Source organism: Tympanuchus pallidicinctus, unplaced genomic scaffold (genome assembly GCF_026119805.1).
Source record: "Tympanuchus pallidicinctus isolate F22 unplaced genomic scaffold, pur_lepc_1.0 scaffold3, whole genome shotgun sequence".
In the NCBI taxonomy this organism is placed as follows: domain Eukaryota; kingdom Metazoa; phylum Chordata; class Aves; order Galliformes; family Phasianidae; genus Tympanuchus; species Tympanuchus pallidicinctus.
This window is the reverse complement of record NW_026294747.1, coordinates 11,354,140-11,380,019: the sequence shown is the minus strand read 5'-3', so window position 1 is coordinate 11,380,019 and position 25,880 is coordinate 11,354,140. Positions and strand designations below refer to the sequence as shown.

General features: G+C 36.4%; 1 protein-coding gene across 3 annotated transcripts in view; it reads right to left on the bottom strand.

Moving 5' to 3' along the window:
• Nucleotides 1–25,880, bottom strand: part of OTOG (otogelin) — a 93,189-nt gene that overhangs the window by 60,479 nt on the left and 6,830 nt on the right. For all 3 annotated transcript variants that reach the window (XM_052695212.1, XM_052695214.1, XM_052695213.1), the window contains exons 5-23: nucleotides 24,633–24,725; nucleotides 24,270–24,424; nucleotides 23,785–23,903; nucleotides 23,272–23,477; nucleotides 21,279–21,409; nucleotides 20,375–20,481; nucleotides 19,423–19,532; nucleotides 18,543–18,668; nucleotides 17,350–17,458; nucleotides 16,890–16,936; nucleotides 15,821–15,966; nucleotides 8,680–8,812; nucleotides 7,640–7,817; nucleotides 6,104–6,228; nucleotides 5,099–5,311; nucleotides 3,530–3,695; nucleotides 3,096–3,170; nucleotides 1,762–1,805; nucleotides 897–1,050 (exon numbers count right to left, since the gene is read on the bottom strand). In XM_052695212.1, the coding sequence (XP_052551172.1) occupies nucleotides 897–1,050; nucleotides 1,762–1,805; nucleotides 3,096–3,170; nucleotides 3,530–3,695; nucleotides 5,099–5,311; nucleotides 6,104–6,228; nucleotides 7,640–7,817; nucleotides 8,680–8,812; nucleotides 15,821–15,966; nucleotides 16,890–16,936; nucleotides 17,350–17,458; nucleotides 18,543–18,668; nucleotides 19,423–19,532; nucleotides 20,375–20,481; nucleotides 21,279–21,409; nucleotides 23,272–23,477; nucleotides 23,785–23,903; nucleotides 24,270–24,424; nucleotides 24,633–24,725 (2,437 nt within the window). The remainder of the gene's footprint in view (nucleotides 1–896; nucleotides 1,051–1,761; nucleotides 1,806–3,095; nucleotides 3,171–3,529; nucleotides 3,696–5,098; nucleotides 5,312–6,103; nucleotides 6,229–7,639; nucleotides 7,818–8,679; nucleotides 8,813–15,820; nucleotides 15,967–16,889; nucleotides 16,937–17,349; nucleotides 17,459–18,542; nucleotides 18,669–19,422; nucleotides 19,533–20,374; nucleotides 20,482–21,278; nucleotides 21,410–23,271; nucleotides 23,478–23,784; nucleotides 23,904–24,269; nucleotides 24,425–24,632; nucleotides 24,726–25,880) is intronic.

The window sequence follows — 25,880 nt, the reverse complement described above, 5'->3', positions numbered from 1 at the left end:
TGGAAAGAAATAAACAGACATTTCATAGATTCATAGAATAGAATCATAGAATGGCCTGGTTTGAAAAAGACCACAATGTTCATTTAGTTCCAACCCCCTGCTACGTGCAGGGTTGCCAACCAGCAGACCAGGCTGCCCAGAGCCACATCCAGCCTGGCCTTGAATACTCCAGGGATGGGGCACCACAGCCTCCTTGGGCAACCTGTTCCAGTGCCTCACCACCCTCTGTATGAAAAACTTCCTTCTAATATCTAACCTAAAACTCCCCGTCTCCCCATTCCTCCTTATCCTGTCTCTATCCACCCTTGTAAACTACCATTCTCTCTCCTGTTTACATGCTCCCTTCAATATTGGAAGGCCACAGTGAGGTCTCCCCAGAGCTTTTCTACCTCAGCAGTACAGAGTAATATTTCTGGTCAAAATCCTGGGCCTGAGGATACCATTTCCTACTTCTGCTTTACAAACTGAGGATGTGGTCCTACAAACAGATTTGCACAAGTTAAACTTTCTACAGGAACTTTCTACTTTGTTGATTTGTCTTGAAAATATTACAAGCCTCTCCCTCATGTAACCATACAAATACACTACAAGATCTTTAACATCAACAGTTACTGACACTTTTTTCCTCTACTTAAGTGCAAGAACTTGGCTCAGGAAGCAGTGGAAAATTTTCATAATCCTAGGGCCAGTCACAGCAAAAGAGTAGATCATATAAACTTTCTGTTCTTTTCTGAGTTCTCAGCCATACAGTGCTGCTGAATGTAGCCACTGGGTTTGGAGGGTATCAGTCAACCCAAGTTCTCCAAGTAATGCTATGGTACATCTTCAGTAGAGATAACTACTAAAGTTACTGAACTGTGGTTGTGCACCAAAACACAATACAAAATACTACTCACCCTGGTGGGCAGACACAACCTGAAACACAAGGAAGGTGTGCTGAAAAAGTGAGGTTTAGCAGTTGGTTCTCACAAGTTCTCTCTCTGCTGAGTTCAGCATCAACTTTTGGATTACTGCAGTTAATATAAATCTGCCCAACTGGGCAGTTCTGTGCTGGGGGGGAAATAAATTGACAAACACATTAGTTCTCCACACTTCAAATTTTGTATCCAACAGTGGTCTGCAATACACTGTTCAAACAAAGCTACAAATGTAGTGTCTGTAACTTCTGACCAACTGTCTTTTCTGAGCATAGTTAACTTCCCAGTACCTCTACAAACCTCATACAAAATACTCAAATTTATACATATATTTAATAAGGGACATAACTTTCTCAGCAGTTGCAACGAAATAAAATGAGCACCATCACAGAGCCTAGGCCATAAAACTTAACATGAAATATACTTTAATAGAAAAGGCAATTCTGATTTTTATTTAAATGAGAAATGCAGTATTAGTCTTTATCTCTTATTCAGAATTTGTAGAGTGAAAGAAAAGTATCTGAGAAATTAGTGTTCAATTCCTACAATGATATTAAGTGATAATGCTAGCCTTTGTAATCTCTACTCAAGTTCTGCCGTTTGTCATGAGCTTAAATTCATTTACATTAGCAATCTTAAAAAAAGAAAATATATTAAACTACTTCAGAGCACTGGGGAAAAAAAGTTGCTCAGATTTTAAAGCATTTTAGACAGTTCTCAGGGATTCTATCTAACATATTTCTACATCTAGCACCATTTTGTACCAAATACAAAATTTCACATCGATTAGAGGGCAAATATTCATTAGACTTCAAGCATAATCTCCCTGTGCTGCTTCACTCACCAATTATGTTGTTATCACAATTCATGACTCCATTACTGCAATGGCTGGAATGAAAATATAAGATATGAGGGCCGGGAAGATGTCAGATATTGCTATTTTCTGTTCAGTAATGAAATGTACAGTACAAATCAATTAAAAATTGTGTAAGATTTGCATTGAAAATTAGAACTATGATAAAAGCACATATTCATTATCTCAGAAAGTACTGAACTCCAATCTTTTATAGGATAAACCCTACAGATAACAGCCATTGAATAGTACAAGTATTATTCTGAGGAGTTAGGGTACCTGAGTTGACACAAAAATATCTCCAGAAATATACCACTATATTGCTCCCTAAGACATTAGTGCAGGAATAGCAAACCAAGCCCTATAAATAGGATTATCATCATCATCTAAGAAAATGCAGTAACAGTAGCAAAATAAAACAAGGTCTTAAATACATACACAGTTACAGCAAGCTACTCTGCTCTGTGTATGTACTATTATACAAACATTCATATCATTATTGTAAGTATTCCTTTTTTTTTTTTTTCTTAAACAGTAGCTTAGAACCATACCAACAGCCCCACGTTATCCCACAGTTGCAGGTAAATTTCAGCACTGAATATAATACATACATGAGCTACTGAAACTGCAGCATTTCTTGTGCTAAACCAGGGTGACTTTTCCCCAACCAAAACACAGTAAGAATAGATTGATTCCTCTCTCACCCACTCCTATCATGGGCCATTAACAAACTATCCATCTGAAAATTCCAGCCAAAATGCTCTAGTATTTTTTTTTTTTTTTTTATAACGTTAGAAAATTTGATTGCCGCTGTCAAAAATGTTGCAAGCAAAAGTCCTGACTAAATGAGACACATCTGTTATTTTATCTGAAATCCCAGCTACCAAATTCCAATATAAATCCACTGAAATCAACAGAAAGATGACTTTCATGTGCAGCCATTTCTTAAAAATAAAAATCCATTTGTGGACAATCACATCAACAGTGTGACTCAGCCAATTGTTTACCATAGTGCTTAGCATACTTAAATCAGAAAAAAGCTGGGGTTTTCCAGAGCTCTGTGTTAGTATGAATCTATCTAATGACAGCAGCTTTTCATTCTAATCTGCACTTCAGCATAAAGAAATGCAAGCACAGCAACTTGAAAAACTAAATTCTAAAGAAGCTCCATCCAAATATGCATAGAAATCAATGCAGGATTTTTCTGTGTTTAACATTAACAGCAACAACAAAAAACGGAGTAAATAGAATGATCTGCTAGAGTTTTCAGAACAGAGACAGAGAGCACATTTCTGTCAGATGAAAGAACAGTTTTATTCTCTTACCATTTGCCCAAAGATGTGATGACATTGTCTCCAGGTGGATAGTCGATTCCTTGAAAATAACAGGGGCATTCATTTCTAGAGTAGGAGAAAATAAAAGTAACTCTGATTACCTCAGAAACTGAAGGAAAAAATTAATTGCATTCCCTGCGAAATCAGCAACAAACAATCAGCAACCTTCATATAACAATGGAGACATTTTGTGTTTCTCATATGCCAGAAACAGGCAGTATGTGACCACCAGCTTTGTCAGTGCCTGATGAATTTAAATACTCCAATTGTTTTTGATCAACAAGCAGGTTCCATGTACTTAAGTTCCTGCCAATTTTGCTAATGCACAGTATCTATGTGTTTCATGTTTATTGATGTTTAAATGTCACGTAAAGGCAATGGTGTAAGACAGTGAGTGTAACTATCAGAAGCGCAACTTTACCTACCTCTCTACACATCTTTCAGTCTTGGAGTCCAAGTACATTCCAAAGGGACAAGCACAGCCTTCAACACAATCACTGCTGCATGTCTCTGGCACAGACAGTGCTTGGCAGGTTCTGCCACAGGTAGATACACAAGTACTGTACTCCTTTGTATCTTCACATGAAAGAGCTGTCCAAATGAAGAAAATCTCTCAGATTACCATGCAAGAGACTCGAGTAGCTCCCAACAGTTTTCTGATAAACATCTCCATTCTTTCATTCCCAATTACATGAAATTCCACTAAAATTGCTATCTGGGTACTACACTGTGTACACTACACAGACGTAAATCTACAGTAATAACAGATACAATTAAGTCTGTGCAGTTAATCCAGAATACAGATTAGGAAAACTGGACTGTTCAAGTTTTTTCCTCTAACTCCCAAATGTATGGCTTTTTACATGGCCTTTGGAAGACATACAGCATCTTAGTGGAAATATTAGAAACTGTAAATGAAATGTGTGCACTTTACAGCTGTTGCACATACCGTCTTTTCTTATACATTCCATAAAGTTCTACATTAAAAAAAAACAGATTTGAAGTGCTTGTTATATTAAAAAGATTAATCTTTTAAACCCCACAAGCATGACTTTTTACATATGCTCTAGAAAATCTACACTTGCTTTTTTAAAAGCAAAAGAAAATTAAATATTTTGAAACAGCTTCATTCCGTAACAGTAGGCACCACCAACTTTGCCACAAAGTTTAATCAAGCTGGGCTTTTTTTAGAGTACATATATAGATAATCTGGCATGAGATACTTCAGCAGGACAAACTTTCAAAAATCCTCTTTATTATACATTATGACATGGATAACCAGATGACGTGATGATTTACGCAATGTGGAATTTCTGAATGTTCTTTAGATAAGATTTTCAGTCTTGCTTATGGAGCAAAGCCTATTAGCACAACACAGCTGTCAGTTAAGGGCTGTTTTATGAGTCCCTAACCCTAAAACTTCCAAAAATGCACAAGGGCATCACTAAAAGTTCATGTAAAATGAGGAATTAAATAACATTAGCCACTCCTCTACAGGTGAAAATACTACAAACCAGAAACAGAAGTTAGCTTTGGCTATTTCTATAGTACGTATATTCTTCCATTCATCTTAATTAAAATATCAGTGAGATGAATTACACACATGTATGTCAGCAGTCAATATGCACGTTAGTGCTATTGACAGTAAGAAAATAAGCTCTTGGAGATTATCAGAGTAGAAGTTGATGACAATCCAAATAAAACTGCTATGTACGGCAACAAAATTTCTCATTTGTCAAGGGTTCATTTAAAGAATTAGATTAACCTAGTGTTTATGAGAAAAGAAATATATTTACACAGCCAATGAATAATAGTAACACAGGTATGATGAGACATTTAAAGTCACATTTTTCCTACCAAGAAAAAGAGCCTTGTCCTGTGCACCATGATAAAATGACAATCAGAAAATAAAACTAAATGAGTATCAGACAGAAGTGGATTAATTCAAGTCCTCAAAGAGTAATTATTATGACTAGAAGTTAAAGACAACTCACCGCAGTCTGGAACGCTTCTTCTGAAATCTATTACTATTCCAAATCTTTTGCAATGATGAGCATAATGAGCCAGAGCAGAGCAAAAACAATTCTGTCCACATTTGCAAGTGTCTTTCCTGCACTGCTCAAAATAGGGAATGGGACTCAAATAAGGGTAGCATGGAGCAAAAACGTCTTTCGTAAGGATGCTACAAGCTTCCGCTGCATAAGAGGCTACACAAATAACAGATAAAACACTTTCAGTGGAGGAGTTTAAGAAGAGGGTTTTTTTTTTTTGTTTTGTTTTTGTTTTTTGTGTTTTTTTTAATCTTTGCTATTGATATAGACAAATTCTATATATATATACATTACTATTTTTCATATCAACACAATTGTACTGAAGGATAGAAAAGTTAGCTACTCAGTTTTGAGCTTTTTCTTAGAATCATTTTAAGATATCTGAAGAAGTACAACATGCAGGCAGTCATCTATCTTTATTCATTGATGTAGGTTAGGTACAAGACACTAAACTCTATCCACTTCCTTTCATAACAACACAGGAGTACGTATTTCTGTAGTTTAAGTTATACTCAGCAACTACTTCAGTCTGCATTGTAAAGAATAACCTGTTGTCACACATTGTTTCACGCTAGGTAAGGCTGCAACCACGCTTAGAGCTGCAAGCTTGGAGTGACACCACCACAAAGAAGACAAGAATATTAAGAAATTGTTACATAAGCTCCAACACCCACCTTAATATCTTATTTTGGAATGCATTTAATGTGTGCTCAGTAATGGTCAAAAATAAAAACGTTACTACTAGAAAAAAAGAGTATTTCATGTGCTTACGGAAGTCCCAGAACACACTTCAATAATGTGGTTTGTTAGAGGACTGAGCTTAATAAATCTCACTATATCTTGTCAGTGGAAAGGACTGGTTTGTTTCATTTCTCTCTTCCAATTAGGAAAACGTCACAGATGCAATAAGTACTAATGCATTTGACAATAAAATTGATCACTGCCCACCTGACTGCAGATGAATATCACATGGATCCATTTGTGAACTATCGTGCACAAGAACGCATGCTGATAATGTTTTCCACGCATTTCCAAACAGCTGTGGAGTGCTTTCAGTTACTCCAACTGGAGATCTTTAACAAAATATAAATCAGTCACAAAAGAGACAGTGAATTTTCAGAACTGTAATCAATATCAGTTCTACTATAGCCTTCAACACAGCTAATTCAAGTTCCCTTTCCACTGCACTCATCCCCAAAGCACTAAACCATCAGGTAAAGTTTCAGACCTGTCTCTTTCTTTCCAGGCAAAAGCACAGAAAAGAAAATGATGATGTGATCTAGGATCATTAGATATTCTGCATGAAAGCTCAGATCAAATCAGACCAAGTTCCACTTTCGCAGGATTTGCAAGTAGCGCTGCTGTCCAGAAAGTATGCACTCTCTTGTTCATATTTCTGCCTCCTCAGTGATACTTGATCCATTTTGATCTCTCCTCTGTCTATAATTTCATGACTGACACCGAGTAGCTGACTTTTCTGGCTGTCAATTCTCTGAGAGGAGGAGGAAGAGGGAATGGAAATTCAATGGGCCAGAGATAAGTGAAAAAGCAATTGGATATCCATGAGGCTCAGTTAAGAAGACGTGTAGCAGAAACTGAAAAACAGATTTTGATTGAAATAACTCTGTACACATTATGTATAAAGAATAATCAAAACTATATCTTAAACGTGGTGTGTTGCACACTAGGTAAAAGGTTGTATAGGCACATAACTAGTAATACCTCTGGTGGATGTGCTGCAAAAGACAGCAGTGTCTATGGAAATTCTTCTAACCTTAAAAAATGAATTATTTGAAAACTCAGTATACTATTTCCTCTTTTCTATTTTTTTAGTGCTATTTTTTCAATCAATTTTGACTCATATTCCAAATCTGAGACTAATTCTCCTATTGTCTTCTTTAAAGCTGATTATTTTTCCTTCATTAACCAAGCCTTCTGATGTATTCTAAATTCCCATTCCTCTATCCCCTCTTCCATGAGGCTTCTTCACCTTCTGGAGGCCAATTATTTAGCCTGAATTGCCTATTTACTATGATGCTCATGCAGCTCTGACCATCTTTCACTGCAACACTGCAAGTGAAGTTCAGGTAACAGTCAATTCCTTTTGCTGACCTGCAGGCACTGAACAAAGGAGGCTCTGTTGGCAAAAGCAGATTAGAACTTGCAGTAGAGAATAGAAGCTGAACAGACAAAGGATTGTGGGCAGGGATGTAGTCTGTTACAGAGGGCAGTCCATCTTCTGGACAAACGTTCAGATAAACTATCCCTTAGTAATGGTATGCATTTCACTGTGTTTTTACATTAAAATACTCTATACAGAACGTGTTTTTGAAATTCTGTAGTTGAAGGACAGTTTTTCTGTTTGCAAACTAAAACCTACTATCTAGCCAACTAAAACCGAATCTTCAAACATTTTTTCAGCCATCTATTTAGCTCAGTACAGCCGATTCACCATTCTAATTGTAAATATTCATGTACTCATACAAAAAATCATCCTCCATATTTCCATTGAAGGTTCCACAAAGTCCAACAGTATCATCCTTCCACCGTCCATCAGCTTGAAGATAAAGCCTCAGTCCTTCTCTGTCATATAGTATCTGTAATCCAATGTGTGTCTTTACTTGAAGAAATACAGAGGAGAGTTTTCGTATTTCAAATAAATCTAGTGAATAAGAATAGAGATTGTTGAAGGGCAAAGAAAACCTGCCTATAACTTGCATTTTGTTCTTGTCATTTCACTTTACTTTTTTTTGTTTAATATAAGTGACTTTTTTCATACTCTGGCCCCAAACTCTTGTTTTATTACAAAAAGTTATGTTTTAAAAGAAAAAAGTAAGAAATTAATGACAGTCAAACTTAGTAACAATGCATCTGGAGTTCACCAAAATATTCATACAAATTAACTAAAGAAAGTACATCAATTTCAAGATGTCAACACTGGAGACAGTATTTCCATTCACTTCTTTCAGACAACCTAGTTCTAGCAGTGGCAATGTTCTTCCTGTATTGAAGTCCCTTGTAAGGATTCCCAAACAGTCACATATCCCCCAGACATCAAATGAACTCGTGGTTTGCATATCATCCTAAAGCGAGCACCGATCCTCACAGAACACAGCCATATATTCATATGTAAAATACTTGCTAGTATCTTCAGAGGGAAACATTTACAAACCTCATTGAAACAAAAAGAGAAATTAGAGAATTAGAGAAAATTACGTAGAGAAAATTAATTAGAGAAAATCACGTTGCCTCAAGAAAACTAAGCAGCCTTATGAAGGATGGTATTTGGGGGGGACACAACGTACTTTATCTTAACATAAGAGAAACTAGCACAGTACAACTCCTAACATCAGAGCACAACATATGCTAGCAGCTAAACTATGAAATATTTCATCAAAAATGATCATCAACAATCACTTAGCATTAGTATGTTAACAATACTGATGATATCGCAACATACACATGGCACCAAAACACTGCTTCAGCACTTGATAAGCATTGTACATTCATATATTGTTCCTTACCATCTGCATAAGGCAGGTTAATTTTGTACTGGTCATATATCAAAACATCTCCTGAATGAGTCAGAGTCACTTGCCTCTTGGGATCCTGCTTAAGAATAATGCTGATTGATTGGATACATGACCCATCCTGGTTCTACAAAAGACAGCAATTTAAAGATACAGTTGATTTTAAGCAGGATGAATGTTAAATAAGACTGCAAGTTAACAAGAAGAAATTGAAAATTATCGGCTTTATGCTGCTTCCTGGCAGATTGCACTTTAAAAACATATAGCATGATTGTTAAGATAAAACCAATTTTCTAATCATTTCAAATGTATGTTTAGATGCAACTCTACCACATTAAGCCAACACAGCTTAAAAGTGGGATATGAAAATAAAAATGTAAACAGCCCTTCCAGGGCTTACTACAAAGACATGTGCGATTCATGATATCCACTGATCCAAAACACACTGTGGGTGAGTTCCTGTACACAAACAAAGCTGCATTATCCACACAGCAGGACACAAGTCTGATTTTGAATTCTTTTTCTTTAAAGTGTTCTGATAAACCCAGGTTCCCTTACAGCATATTCAATGTACATCACTTTTTCAAAGTAATGAAAGATAAAACTATATTGTCACTCATTTCTAAAACAAACAAACAAACAACAAAAAAAAAACCCACCACACTCCAGCTTTTAAGTTCATTATTTCTAAGAGAAGAATTGTGGAATATATTCATAAGCTCCCTAATTTAATACTGATTAAAAAAAAAAAGCAGCAACATATCACAGCACCCAGCTGGCCTGACTTGCTTTTATTACCATTGCATTGCTTATTCTTCCCATAATTTCAATTCTCTAATTCAAAGAAAATATAAATTTAGGAAAATCATTAAAAAAAAAAAAAAGAGTACTTCACTCAGCAGGAAATATATTGAAAAAAATATTTTAGATTAACTTCATCTGCCTTACCGACTTACATTTTATTCTTCAGTACTCAACTGTCAACATTATCAAAATCTAATCAATCAAAATCCTAAAAGCAAAGTATTGAGGCTGATGTGCTAAAGTCTCACAACAGAAAGAAAATTGATGGCCACAGGAAAATTCTACATCAGCTTAAAGATGAAGAGTCTAATACAAGTTAATTGCTTCCATCAAAGCAGGAATCAGCTATAGCACGTGTGCTATGTGAAACTAGATATTTCTTTCCATTTGTGATTTTGGCCCATTATTTGTGTATTTCTAAGGAACTTCTTTAAGGCCTAAGCTAAGTTACAGATAGATTTGTTTATTTTCAAACCTTCATTCAGTCATTTTAACTTCAAAAAGAGCATACTTTGACCTAAAACTAATGAAATTACAGTTGGAGATGGATGATTCCCAGGATCAAAGCAAGACATAAAAGCCTAACAGCTGACAATTTATAAACTTCAGCAGGAAGAAAAAAAAAAAAAATCAAATAAGTAGATAGAATTGCTCATGAGATAGTCTAAGAAAAATCCTAAAAGAAGTCCTGTGATACTTAAATGAAGTCCCAAGCTACTTAGTATTCCTGCACAACTCATGTTACATGAGCGATCTTCATCTAGACAACATACCAGCTGGAATGCAGCACAAGCTACCAAATATTGAATTTATCTAGTGTATCACAGTAACAAATACACCTGTACCAGATAACAGGGCAGCTAGCCAGAGAGATGATTAACACTACTTGGTTACTATCAAAGTTTCCAGGTTAGGACTTCAAAAGCTAATTATCCTTTGCTTTCAGTACATCTGACACAATAATGCTCATTAGTGACAGAAGACTATTAGAATTTTATTATTAGAATGAAACTGATAATTCATCAATTTTATGAGAAAAATTCTCTAGCACAGTGGATCAGGCATAGAGATGGAGTGAGAGTTTCAATCTTTGACATCTCAGCATGCTACTTTCTCACCTTGCTACATCCTGAAAAAAAATCAGAATCTACTTTTACCCCAGAAGGGCACACACTAGAAATAATCTTAAAAACGACCTTGTTCCAAAGCCCCTGCAATTAGCAGGGTTGCCAGGCTACCCAGGGTCCAGTCCAACCTGGCCTTGAATGCCTCCAGGGATGGGGCGCACAGTCTCTCTGGACAGTCTCTGCCAGTGCCTCAAACACCCTGAAGAAAAAACTTAACACCTAACACCTAACCTAAATCTCTCCTCTTCTAGTTTAAAGCCCTTCCTCTTCATCCTATTACTGTTTGTCCATGTAAAAAGTCCTCATTCCTGTTTATAAGCTTCTTTTAAGTACAATGAGGTCTCCCTAGAGCCTTCTCCATGTTAAACAAGCCCAGCCGTTCAGCCCTTCTTCATATGATAGATGCTTCAGCCCCTTGATCATACACATGACCCTCCTCTGGATCCTCTCAAACAGCTCCACATCTTTCTGTGCTGGGGACATAAGTCTTGGAAGCCGTACTCCAGATGGTGCCTCACAAGGGCAATGTAGAGGGGGGACAATCCTGTCCCTTGCCCTGTTGGCAGGTCCTCTTTAAGTGCTGCCCAAGATACAACTGGTCTTTAGAGTTACAAGAAGTTACCCTGACAGCTTTTATCCAGTTTTTTGTCCACCAGGACTCCCAGTCCTCCTCTGCAGGGCTGCTCTCAATGAGTTCTTCTCCCAGTCTGTACACACACCTGAGATTGCTCCAATCCAAGTACAATATCTCACACTCAGTTCTTTTGGGCCCACTTCTCAAGACTGTCCAGGTCCCTTTGGATAGCATCCCTTTCTTCTGTAGCACCCACCTTGGTGTCATCTACATAACTGCACTCAATCCCACTGTTTTTGTCATTGATAAAGATGTTGAAGAGCACAGGTTCCAAGTCATAACCCTGGACTCGTGACTGGCCTCCACCTTGACATTGATCACAATCCTCTGGATGTGACTATCCAACCCATTCTTTATCCACCTAACAGTTCAATCTTCAAATTCATTTATCTCCTATTTAGAGATAAGGGTGTAGTGCAGAACTATATCAAAGGCTTTACACGACAACATCTGTTGCCTTTCCTTTGTCCACCAGTGCTGTCACTCCATCATAGAAAGCCATCAAATAGGTCAGGAACAATCTACTCTTGGTGAAGCTACGCTGTCTCAAATCAAAACTCCTTGTCTTCCATGTGGTTTAACAAAGTTTACAGGAGGATGTGCTCCATGATCTTTCTAGTCACATACATGAGGCTCACCAGCCTGTAGATCCCCACATCTTCCTTTCTCAAAAATGGGAGTTATTACATTCTCCTTGTTTCAGGAAGGAATTAAATTTCTGCCACTCCTATTATACCTCTGCTCTAGATTCTAAGGCTTATTTACACTGACTTAGTGTGCTGAGGAAAGAGGTCAGCACCTAACTGCTGTTTCTTCTGTTCCAGCTCTGTCACTGCAAGATCTTGTACCCATTTAAAAGACACTCAAGCACAAAGACAAAAGGCTATTTACTTTTGGTACACTGCATAAGCTCATTTTACTCTGTTCTTGATTATGCATCTTTTAAGTCTTGTGATAAACATACGCAGATATATGCAGAAGTCACTGGAGTGTGACCTAGGTCTTTCTGAGGGAAATTTTTCCTTGATTGGATTTCAATCCTGAGTAGCTATACAGAAACCTCCAGGAGAGTTGCTGGGGGCTGCGCTACAGTTCCACTGCTTGCAGTAAAGACTTACCTGTTGATGTTTTTATCAAGTAAAATGTCAAGCACCTTCAACATTGAAAAAGGCACTGAACAAAAATCCCTTTAAAAAAATCCTATCTTTGGACAGTCAAACTAGCACCACTAACAGTACATAGTAGATGAAGACTTTCAGCTCAAAGATCTGTATTCCTAGTGACTTTCACTAAGATTTGCCTAACATGAAGTCTTACTTTACATCCCAAGAACAGCCACTACAGCTGCCAAGATTTCTGAACATTACTAGGTGGCAGACACATGCTGAAATAGACAGTGATCATCTCTCTGTCCTTCAAGTACCATGAATGCAAAGTGGTAAGTAAAGAATAAAAAAAAAAAAAATGCATTCAGAATTTCAACATCTCTAAAAAATAATGCAAGTCATCCATCATTACAGAATGAAACTTTAAAATATTGAATTATAATAATAATATGGAGATATATTTCATCAGTTCAACCACCTCACCTAGACTGCTGGCAAAGATAGACATCTGAATTGCCAAACAACACTCCTATTTATTTTGTTCTCCAGCTTCTTCACTAAGAGTTTCTGTACATATCATTCAGAAATAGCAGCTACGAATACAGAATTTCACCTACCTTTTAAGAAGCTAAAAATAAAACATGCAAGCTCCTACCCACAGAGCAGAGCCAAGGGAACAACTCTCCATAGTACATACATTGCTACACAATAGTACAAAAGCTGCGTTATTCCTTCATACTCAAAACTGAAGAAATGCTGTTTGACAATTATTCTCCATTTCAATGAACTGCTCCTTTCACAGCACTGCCCTTGCCAACTTTCAGCAAGTGTTTTCACAAGGACAGCCATTTCTCTCACTCCACATTTTAAAAAAAATCCTATATTCAGACTACTTTCTCATCATACAGACTACAAAGACAGCGAGGTTGTCACCTGAAACCTAGATAAGGTTAAGCTGTGCTGAGCTCTTGACTGATTCTCACTCCGAGAAGCGCTTAAACAAAATTCCACATTTTCAAATCACTTGTTGCCTGATGACAGTTCATGTCATCAGCTCTAAAGCATGAGATGACTGAACTCTTTGTGACTCAGAACTAAAAAATCTCCTCAGGTGTTTTCTTTCTACGCTTTTTAATCTGCTTCAATGCCATGGAACTGATAACTGAAAAGATGGTCAGAATTTTAAAAGCATACAAATCTCCAACTATTGGAAAATGAGGTTCTACATAACAAATCTTTTAGCTTCCCATTTCAATTCATTCATTTTTATAAATGGGAATCAAGAATTGTAGAATTCTTAGAGTTGAAAGGGACACCTGGTGGCCAACTATTCCAATTCCCCTGCAGTGAACAGGGACACCACAGCTAGATCAGGTTGCTCAAGACCATATTCAGCCTCACCTTAAAAGTCTCCAGGGATGGGGCATCAACCACATCACTGGGCAACCTGTTCTAGTACCTCATCCTCACTGTGTAAGACTTTTTCCTTAAATCCAAGCTAAATCTACCCTCTTGGATCTTGAAACCTTTACCTGCTGTTCTACTACCACAGACCCCGCCAAAGAGTCTGTCTGGTGCCTACAGAACTGTAAAGCAGTCCTTCTGCCAAGTGGTATCCTTTTGATAGTTAGGCACCCAAACAACTGCACTGAAACTCCAGGCTTTTGAATTACAGTACACACAAACTGATCTTCATATTCTCTCGCTATTTTCCTACCAATAACTGATTTAGCAGCATTTAACTCTGGAAAAGATCACCCAAGCCTTGGCTCAACTACCTGGCTGTTATGTTCAGAATACTCCATTCAAAGCTTTGTAGCAGTCTATTCTTACTAGGGACTGATCAGGTTAGTTTTTTAACAGCAAATTGAAATAGGAAGCCCACATGTAGTAAAAGCCAAAGTCTTTTTTTCCCCACCTCCAAGCCACTTGAATGCCTTAAGCACAATTCCTCACCCAGGGCAAAGAATATACAAGGCATTTGCAGTGTCAGGAGTGTTACAGATAGTTAACTAATTTGTCTCTCACCTTCCTCAACAAAAACATTAGAACTACTAAACCAAAAAGCAAGTTTCTGCCAGTTTTGGTAACAGTGTACTACAGGACAACTTAAACATACAAGAGACTGTCACAAGCTTCATGGACTTTAACATCCTTTCTATATTGTGAAGCCCAGAACTGCGCACAATATTCAAGGCAAAGTAGCATCAGCACTAAATACTGCACATGAATCACCTCTTGTGATCTGGTGTCTACACACTGTGTTCAACACACCCTACAATGCAGTCAGCACTCTTGACTGTCAGATCCCTTTCTGCAAAGTTGTTTTCTAGTCACTCATCTCCCATCCTGTATCTGTGTCCAGATAACCATTTAATTCTATTACTTTTTATTTTCTTTTTTAACTATAATTCTACCTACTCTATTTTATTCCATTGAATACTATAAAATTTCTATTATGGTGAACTTTCAGTGACAGTTTCATATGACTTCCTTCTACTTAAAGGTCTTCTCTGTGACTCAGGTAGCTTTTGTTGCACTAGAAGAAATAGATTTCACTGAAATATGACTTCAGAAAACATGGCATGACCATTTGTCTTCCCAAGGCAATGTCAAGTGTATGAACAATATAAGTTGCAGAGAAGCTTCATGACTGCAACATGACTTGAAATGCACTGAGTAAAATACTATACCTTGTTGCAACTCGAGAAAAAGCATACTAGCAACATGCAATTCCAATGAAAATCTTAGTGTTCTATACCTCACAAGTACAACAGTATAATACACGTTCAGCAATCTACACAGAACAAGAGATGAGATCTTCAATGTAAAGCAAATGAAATACATTTTTGACTTCTGTATTTAGTATCAGAACTCCAATGAAGTAGCATCCACAGCATCAGCTATACATACGCACATGGGTGTTTGGCTGTACAGACTACAAACTTTCAACAGCAACACAGACACATATCTATACCTAAAGCCAAGAGACTTGTTCAAAAGCTACCCAAAATTTCCTACATCAACATAAAGTGAATTTCAAGCTGCAAGAACAAAGCCAAATGAGAAATCTATATTCTAAATGCAAAAAAAAAAAAAAACCAAAAAAAAAAACCCACAACAAAAAACTGACAGCCTCGTTCTTCTTTCTAGTAGTAATAAGCAGTAAGATAGTTTTGGGCTCATTGCAAAGCCACAAAGACCCAGAAAGCTGAAAGAAAACAAGTCATCCAAGATTTGCCACAAAAATCACAGCGCACTATTGAATGACTTCAGTGAACACCAGATGAGAACACTGGCAGGATCCTTCCTATTAGTTGAATGCTTTTGCTCCCATTTATTTCATCAGTGAGGACAACTGTTGCTAATAATTTCAATGTATTCAATGGCTTTGACATTGTTTCTTCCTTAATATATATTTTCCCTTCAAGATACAAACGTAACAAGGAATTTCTAAGCCTTACCTGTCCACAGGGAGCATTTTGCAAGGATACTGTAAACTCTCCAGATGTACGACTTTTTGCTAGAATGTATTGGCAAGTGGCTTGAAAAGTGTATTCACGTCCATCAAATGTCATAAAATGAATGTCTCCCGAAACTGAACATTCAGCTGAGAAATACAATAATGGAATTAAGTATGTAGACAAAGTATTATGTATTATGAAGTGTTATTCCTGATATATGCTATAGTTTATAAAATTGTGCTTACATTATAAACAGGAACTAGGAAAACGGTGAGGAACTGAACCCTAGCCTTATTTAAAAAAAAAAAAAAAAAAAAAAAAGCTTGTATCTGATGCCAGGCCAAAATATTGAAGCAGTTCCACCACTGCAATGACACAATAATGTACACTCCTTGCCTTTGAGTGTGATGTGTGGCTCTAAAAACCAATTTCCAGAAACACTGTTTCACAACTCTTAGATCAGTGCTTGATTCTATTAATAGCTGTATAAACCATGAGGCTATGAGTATCCTCTAACATGCAAAATCCTTTTAACTAAGCTCTGTAGCTTTGTTGTTTATGGGTGAAATGAGAGCTGCATTCCTCGTTTGACAAGCAGCTTGGAAAACAATTAACAGGCTTTTGTCTAATGCCTAGCTACAACATCACTAGGCATGAATACCATGAGGAAAAGCAAAAAAAAAATAAAAATAAAAAAAAATAGTACTCTTGCACTTGGAAACTCTTCCATGAAACATATCTGCAAGTCTATCAATTGGAGACCGCAGAGGAAGCTTCAGTTGAAAGCCAAGAACAATCAGGTAGTATCATCTATCAGAGGCACTATAGCGACCTAAGGGCACATGCAGTACTGAGCTAAGTTGAAAGGCACATCTGCTATTTAGAGCACTTATTAATTTAATCTGTGTATGAATATGTTAATAAGCAGATACAAACAAAAAACCCAACTGTATAGAAAATGCACTGGGGGAAAATTTAAAATGAGCATCAATATTTTATCTCAAAAATTCATAGTCACTGAAAAAGGTTAAGTAACCAAGACTTTTTTTTAAAAAAAAAAAAAACATACCTGGACATGTAAGGTTGGTACAAATCCATTTTCCTCCAATGCAAGTGCTGAAATAAAGGCAAAAAGGTTACAAAATAAAATCTCAATATGAAAGGTATATGGCTATTCTCAGTTGTTTTTCCTGGATTCCAAAAGCAACAACAGAAGAAAGAAAAGTCAAAGTAATTTTCCTACTAAAATTTTTAATTCCAGATCGCTTTTAGAGTTCAAGAAAAAAAAAATCTAAATATTCCCTTACTCTCTGCAATATCCATGATTTGCTCTTCTTCTCCATTAACAGATCTATAGTTTCTTTTATATGTCTGTTAATAGCAACTAGTTGTCTAGGGAACAACAGTTTTGTATGTAGAAAATGTAGTGATTTGTCAATTTTGTCCAATAGGCCTTAAGTGCCATCTCTCCCTCTCTCTCATAACAATGGAAGCAGTACGTCTACAGTATTAAAAGAAAGAGTACTAACCAATTATTACATTCCTCATAAACCACAGAGCCTACTTCAAAAGAACTGCCATGGTAATCGCAAGGACAGTCCATAGGCTTGACACACAATTCATTTTCATAAATTAAGCCTAGAAGAAGAAAAAGGAAGAAAGATTGAAATATTTATAAATATCAATAGACAACTGGGAGCAACAAATGGTCATATTCCATTGAATATAAAGTTGTAGGATATAAAGTTGTGGGCTATTTTGAAGTCATTTTATATTCTATTCCTAAATTGCTTGAGATGTATTAGTACTGCTCAATAACATGGAAAAAAAAAAAAAACATGCTGCTTTATTTGGTATACTTGACTTTTTTTGACAGCTTAATAAATCTTTGACTCTGTTTTAAGGCACTGTTTGGCCCTTATTTTACTACAGCAGGTTTGTTGTTGGTTGGTTTTTTTTTTGTTTGTTTTTTTTTTTTTTTTTTTTTTTTTTTGGAGGGGGGGAAGGTGTAGAGGAAAGGGCTGTTTTGTTTTTCAATTATTCAACTATTAGAGATCCAGAAACTAAAAGAGATTACTAGCCCATATAAGATGAAGCATGTGACAAAGATGATCACACTTAGAGCAGACAGGGTTCAAGGATCTATGGCATATCATTTTCTCTATAATGATCAGATAAAATTATATACATAAGAAGTCAGTAAGAAGATGAAAACTAGACATAAAAATATCAAGTGCAGAGTTTTGCTATAGGCTGAATTACCAAATATCTTGCTTGCCAGAACCATACAACAGTAAATGTCTCAGTATAAAACTTGTTTCTAGCCTCACGAATGATTTCTACTCATGCTCTCATGAACACCTGAAACCGCAGACATCCTTTGTGAGGAAAAAATAAAATGAAACCAAGCAGCAACCACAAGAATTGGGAGGCTGGCTTCACTATACATAAAATAATCACCAGAGCAAAGCACATTTTTTACCCAACTACAGAACTCTACACCTGGAATTTGGATCTGTGCTGAAAATATTCCTACTTGCTAGATTGAGGAAAAGCCTCTTGTCACCAAATGAGATAAACACAGTAAGTTATCCACACCCTCTTTGCACGGTGTTTATAAAGAATTATTATGAATGCTTTACAGGCCATGTAAACCTGGGGGAAAGCAATCAGAAAATAAAGTAGCACCAGCTAATATATATCTGAGTAGCAAAACTATTACCATCTGGACAATAGCATCCATCAATGCAAGGAAGTTCACTGTCAATACACTGTGATTGCTGATGACATGAAGCAGGGCAACAGTTGATGCACTCATTGTAGGTCAGTGGTTCAAGACAGGTAATCACTACAAAACAGAAAAGATAGAGAAACAAACAGCTCTTGGGCTACTGGCCCATGACATGAACAGATGCACACACTGATTTCAGGTATTTACTCTTTGGTAACTCAACCGAATATGTTATCTGTACCAACAATACAATGACTTTCTAACATGCAAACAGAATATTCATATATCCATAGTCTGTCTGTTGCAGGTGCATCAAGAAACAAATCTTAAGTCACAGGACAGGTAGGACATTTCTTACAGCAAAGCTGTGAGATCAACATAGCAAACAATAGAATATTCATTAACCAACATTGCTGGAAGCACATGGGAAATGTTTCTTTCATGAAAGATAAAACAATGTTGTTTCTTGTTTTCCAGACAGACAAATTAAGACGATCTCTTTCAAATTTACTTCTTGTGATTTCTAACATGAAGACTTCAAGTGTAATTCAAATTGATTTTTAACAGTCATGATTTATTTTGCATATCAGAAATCTATGAAGTCTTGGTCAATATTTGAAAGAGTAGCCCCATGAGAAAAACATTTCAATCTTACTGATTATCAGGGACTCTTTAAGGACTAAGCTTATACTTAATATACTCAGCACAGATTACACATATCAAAAAAATTCCCAACTTGTACACAGCAATGGAGTCCATAGTTATGCTTTCACTGATAACTATATTTGTTTATAATAGGAGGAAAGAAAGTAAATTGTGAAGAGCAATCAACTACTGTGCAGTATTTCCAAGTACTGAGATGTCTGCATACCACATGGCTGAAAGTGCTTCCTCCATCCATGAAGAGGTTTCCCTGCTTGGGCACATGCTCTGGCATATTCAGTTAATGCTCGACACCAAGTTGCATTATCAACTGCTGACCTTACAACAAACAAAAATTGTCATATTATTTTTGTCTTTCTTTCAATCTCATGACTGCTCCTACACTGCCTACTAGAACAGTTTGAGTTTACATTAATATAGCTTTAACGTGTTTACTGAAGAGGCTAAAAGTCTTAAATGGATATGTCATTCTACTATGCTTGAAGACAGAAGATCGATATATTGGAAACCTGACATGAAATCCATTGAAGTCAGCAATACAGCAATAAAGAGAGATGTGAATAGGGGTCTGGGTTTTTAGAAGAGAAACAGTGTCCAACAGAACACTCAGAAGAAGGCATAAGATTTCCACCAGAGTGTTGTCATGGTGCAAGAAATAGAAATAGTTTTCTGCCCTGCCTTACAAACAGTCAAAGCTGCTTTGAAAGGAGATTTTTAAATGATAGCATAAACTCAAATAGTTTGTGAGCATGCAAGTAATTTCAAGTTTTGTTCAATTAATGTTTACTGCTTAGGAATGCCCAATTAATCTATTCACAGTTACCTTTCATTAAGATTCAAAATACTAATGATGTCATATATTCAGCATGAAAATAAATGCCATACTCAAGGAAAGGTAAATTAATAAATGTTTATTACTACTAATAAACTAATAACTGGGCCTTGCCATGCTTACACCAAACAAACAATTCCACAGAAATCTGACAGTACAACTAGGAGTGAAAAAAGCAACGCATTCTAACTTCTTAAAAGAATTTCAGATAATCAGTACACAGAAAAGAGCCACATTACTGTTGTTACCAGTTAGTTAGAACTCACTCTCACAATAAAGGACAATGTTTTTCATAATTTTCAATATTCTCTCAAAAACATTCACTTACATGCAAAGATCACTGGTACAGCTTGCCATAAAAGGAAGAGGGCTCACATATTCGTGACATTGTTCAAATGGAGGATGTAGTAGAATATTACACAGAGCATATGCTCTCTGAAATTAAAGAGAGTTGTGAAAGTTTTAAAAAGTAAACCTAAGCAGAATAACATACTAAGCAAAAACAGAACAGACCTCTCTCAGGCTGACCAGGAATCCCTGTCCATTCATCAACTAGAAGCTATGGCTAGCAACGCAGTGCTCCACATGTCAGAGTATTGATAATATTGAAACTTTATACAAGGTCATAATAATGCTAATAATATATCCTTTCCCAGAAAAGGATAGATAGTATTGCAACTAAGCCTAGACAAAATGCAAGAGTCTTCATTTTATTCAAATTAAAAAATATAAGCTAACAGAAATAAGATGCCTCATATCACCATTAGTTTCAAAGTACTTCATTTCAGGGCTATAACTTCAAAGTAGTTCTCCTTTGTAAGTAATATTTTGATGTGGTGAACAAAAGTGACAGAATTTGTTGGTTTTTTTTAATACTAGTAAATAAAACATGCTCTCACTCTATTTTCATATGCCTCCTTCTTATCCTTCTTAAAGGAAGTAATGGGAATCAGCTCTGGAACAAGCTTCTAGTTCACAACTTCTCACTAATTTAAGCCAAAATTCAAACACTTATTTTGGCTGCTAACCAGACAGCATAATATCCCCAGAAGAACAAATATTAAATTACAAACTTATACAGAAGATCAGCATGGTGAAAGAGAGGAATAAACTACATGCTGTTACAGCAGCCTTCTTAATCCACCTCTCCAAAGGAGAGTTGAGAATATTTAGAGTCAAATTCTTGTAAGAAATATAGACTATGGTAATAATCCTTTCATGAGGATCCAAACCTGTAAAGATTCATGGCTTTGAGTCAGGCAAGGTGGCTCATTGAGAAAAGAATTATCCCATGTGGGTTGTCCTTGCGGAGGATTTTCCTGCCAACTCTCCACAAACTCTGTTATATCATCTGTCAGTTTTCCTAAACAAGACACACAGTCAATAGAGTGATTTGACAATGCTGCTATACTAAGAAAACATCTGAACAAACATACTATCATGTTAACAAGAGACAAACAAATATTACTGTAGCAATTGGACAGAAAAATAAGATGGGAGGATTGACGCTACGGAAAAGTACAAAGGAAGAAGATTGCTTACCCATATCAGAAGATTCCAGGTTTGCAGGCAAAAGTTCCACCAGGGAAGGATCTCCTGAAAGAGATCCTCCCCTAGTGGCAGTCAGCCTATAAGTGGGTCTAGGACAGGTGGAGCCAGGCTCTACCCCTCCCAGTCACACAGCTGAATTGCCTTCACCTGCACTCCCAGGGCTGCCTGGGTCCTTTCCCCAAGTGCTCAATCAGTGGTTCAGGCCATGACTCAGTAGTTACCATACAACTACCTACAACAAGATGAATCAGGTCTAAGTCTGAAAACATACTGGTCCTTATAAGACACAGAAAGCCCTTTAAAAGGGAATATAGAGAAAAAGTTTTAGAAGGGCAGAAAGACCCTAACTCAACAGGTGATCTAACAAGGAAGGACATTAGGGGAGTAGGACTGTGCCTACTGCCATCTTTGAATGAAAGCAGGAAAGAAATCTGTAATAATATGCATAGATTTAAAATGCTTCTAAACAGATAGCCTAAAACTCGAGAATAATAAGGCATTCCTGAGTCACTGCAAGGGTACAATATAATTATCTACATTATCTATGTAAACATCTACAAGTATGCCTTTTCATGAGTAGATATGTCCAATGCCAGCTTTTAACTAGGTAAGAATGGTATAATCCAAAGAGATACGGTGACATTGATTACTGCTCAAATTATCCATAAATGCGTATCATGCCTTATCTGCATTACTAATTCTCCTCAAGATATTCAGATAAAAGTAGTATGCAGTGCATCTACTTGTGCTACAATTGCAGCTTTATGCAACTGAGATACCATGAGGAAGTTGAGAGGGTAGGGAAATGTCTGATGGCAACGAGCACAACGAGCTATTGATCTCAGAATTAACTTAAAAGCATTTTGATTTAGAGAGCTAACTGTTTAATGGGCTGATGCTTTACAAAATTGAGTGACATGCCTTAACAGCAAAAGGAAACCTACTATATATATTGTACTTTGATCTTTGAAACTGTATTCTAAAGAAATGTTTTACTTTTAAAGAAGAGGAGTGAAGAGTTAAAGAGCCCAAAGCAACAATCTCCAGAAGTTTTGATTGCCTAGACTGAAATATTTTTTAAGTGGGCCTGTTTTTGTTTGTTTGTTTGTTTTCCCCCTTGTTCTTTTTAGTTCATAGAGGTCTTTATTTAGAAATTATTGAAAGCCAAGACTCTTCAAGTATCTGAAGTTGGCATCTAAGGGACTGGGACTCTGAGAATCACTGGTCACTTCTGAAAGTATTAGTATAAATGAAGTTTTGTATCAAATGGGAATTGGCGATCTTCATTATTTGCTAAATAAAATTATCTATTCAATTCCAATAGTAATAGCTCAGGCTTCCATAGGTTCCTATGTAAAACTGCTTAGAGCGCAGTGAACATTTAAAGGTACAATTGCATTTTTTAGGTCCCAGGAATCTGAAGTGCAAATACCACTGTAAGTAGTGGAGTACTCCAGATTCTAGCTATGCTTTTCAAAAGCTCATAACCCTCCAGGCTCCCATTCATACTGAATTCAGTCCTGTTCGTTGACAGTAGTGCTTCCATACAACATTTTTCATTTCAAAAAATGGTGCATTTAAATTCAATTAGCATTGCAATTGAAAACTAAACAAAGTAACAGTTACCTGGAAAAAAAAATGTATTACACCACTGAAATTATTTTGAATACTCACCATAACTAGTTTCAAGATCATCCTGCAGGACAGCATTATTGTTCCCACACAGTCCATGTGTTTTGCCCAGGTACTCTGGTGCCATTTTGATATACACTGCAGATATACCATCCCAAGCCAGAGTAAAGGCATGCTGGTGCCTGACTAGAAAATATCCAGCTAGTTTCTGGATGTGTAAGTTTCCAATAACAGAAGGCAACTGAAGTCTGTGAAGCAAGACAGGATTAAAAAAAAAAAAAACAAAACAAAACAACACACCTCAAATAAGGAATACCACTACTAGTTACTTGATATAACGACTCTTGACATTACTACTGTTTAGTTAGATACCTCCACCCTCAGATACTACTCTATCTGTACTACTCCTCTAGCTGAGGAGGGTTGGTTACAGCTGTGGTATGAATTTATTTCTTTTCTTTAAGCTATAAGTAAGTAATCTTGTTTATATCTTATTAAAACTGTATCATGAAATTACAACTATTATTACAGCCTCAGAAAGGTGAGTACCATTACCCAAATCCTTTATAGGTGACTTCACTGCTCATTTTTATTTGTTCATCTCCGGAAAAGAATAAACTAACAGACCGTTTGCAAGAGTATGGAGAAGAAAGGCATTCAGGATCATTATTCACCTGTAAAACAAAATTACTATTGTCAAAAGTTAAGACTATAATTGAATTCTTCACAGTGCATATGATACACAACTAAAACTCACAATCCCACCTTCAGCATGTGAAAAGAATTCCACTCTTCCCAAAAGTCTGAGTACAATTAGCAGTCTTTACACAACAACAGTTGGTTTAGAAAGTACAGACAACTGTTTTCTTACAGATCTCTATAATTTTTGCAAGATTAGCTAGTAGCATATATTATGTTAGAATTACATGTGCATTCTAGATCCCTCTATACTACCATCTCAAGTTATTTTTAATCTACTAAAATTACTGCATCAGTATGTTCAAAAACAGTAAAAGGGAATATAGAAGTCCAATCCCTACCTGTATAGAAAAACTCTGCTCATCTAATTCAGTTTGTCTCACAAGTGCATATGTGGATTTCCCAGAAAAATAGTAATAGAGTCCATCGAAAGTTTCAAAGTGATATTGACCCCACGTTCTGCATATATGATCCCTTTCAGCACCTGTGTTGTACACTAATAAAAGGAGAGTCACTTGAGAAGTACTGCTGTCGTTTAGATTTAATCTGTGTGAAATGTAACATAGAGCAATACAGTACCACAGAAGGGAGAGGAAAGGAAAAATACCAGAAGATGAAGGAAACTTCAGGCAGAAGTAACTTTTGCATCTGTGGGAACCCACATGCAATTACACAGAAATCCATTCTGTTTCCTCCCAACACACCTGTCTGACATCTTGGTCCAGATGCATTAAATCTACTGCAGTTGCAGAGTTCCCTGTAGACACATTCACCTCCATTAAAACATGCAAATGAACCTGAGTTGAAAAACAAGGCACATCAAAAATAAATTACAATCTTCATTCTTACGACCCAGTTCTGTTACTGATCTTTACCTCCACAAATGACAGACGATGTCTTGGCATTTAAATTCTGCATGAGCCCAAGAGAATGCCACAGGATCCCACAAGCAGGAAACATGCTGAAAAAAAACTCCATCTTAAGAAATACAACCAGATGCTATGAACGTATTACTCATTCAGAAGGACAAATCAAAATGGCTGTGGGTTCTGACATTCTGACATACTTTCTGTCCATTCATATACTGAATAAATGAAGTGAACAGTTATCATAACACAAAACAGCTCAGTGCCCATATCCTTCTTTAAAAGAATGCTACAAATAATACTGGATGTGTAAGCTCTGCCAGCTCTGTCACAGACATACAGATCTTGAGATCCCAGCTATACATCTTTCAACTGCTCTCCTTCCATGCCATAAGTTCTAAGCTTCTTGCTACCAAGTTTAGACATTACAATCAAACGCTATTCTCAATCTTACAATATAATCACTTATTTTTCTAAAATTTGACCTTCTAAAATTTAAGTCTACTTGGGAAAGCATTTGTATTTTAATAATTGCCTATTATGCAAAAAAAAAAAAATCTAGTAAGTTCTGTTGTTTAGAGAAAGCATTATTTGTCATGTAAGAATAAATATACTGATATTTAAAGATAGATATTTAAAGATAGATAAGCACGCAAGTTCAGAAGAAATTATTTCAGGAAGAGAAGGCAGTTTAATCCTTTTTATTTCCCTTACCTCTAAAAATACATTTTTCTTGAAAAATAAAACATGTATTGCATAAGTGCTGTTCTGAAAAGCAGAATAAATTCTAAATAAAGAAAAGGACCTTTTCTTCCACTTTGGTAAAACCCTGACATATGAAATATGTTAACATCAGTGGGGAACACAGAAGCCCTAACGCACCTAGATTACCCTGTAAGCTTTTGAGAAATAGTGATTAAATGTGGTTTGAGGCTTTGTCAACGCAGGCAAAGCTGATTTCTGAAAAATCTATACAAACTGCAATTTATTTAAACAAAATACACTGTTTTATGATTTCATGGGCCACACCATCGTCAGGTTTTATTCTCAATGCTGACATTCATTAAACATGCATGGAAAATCTAA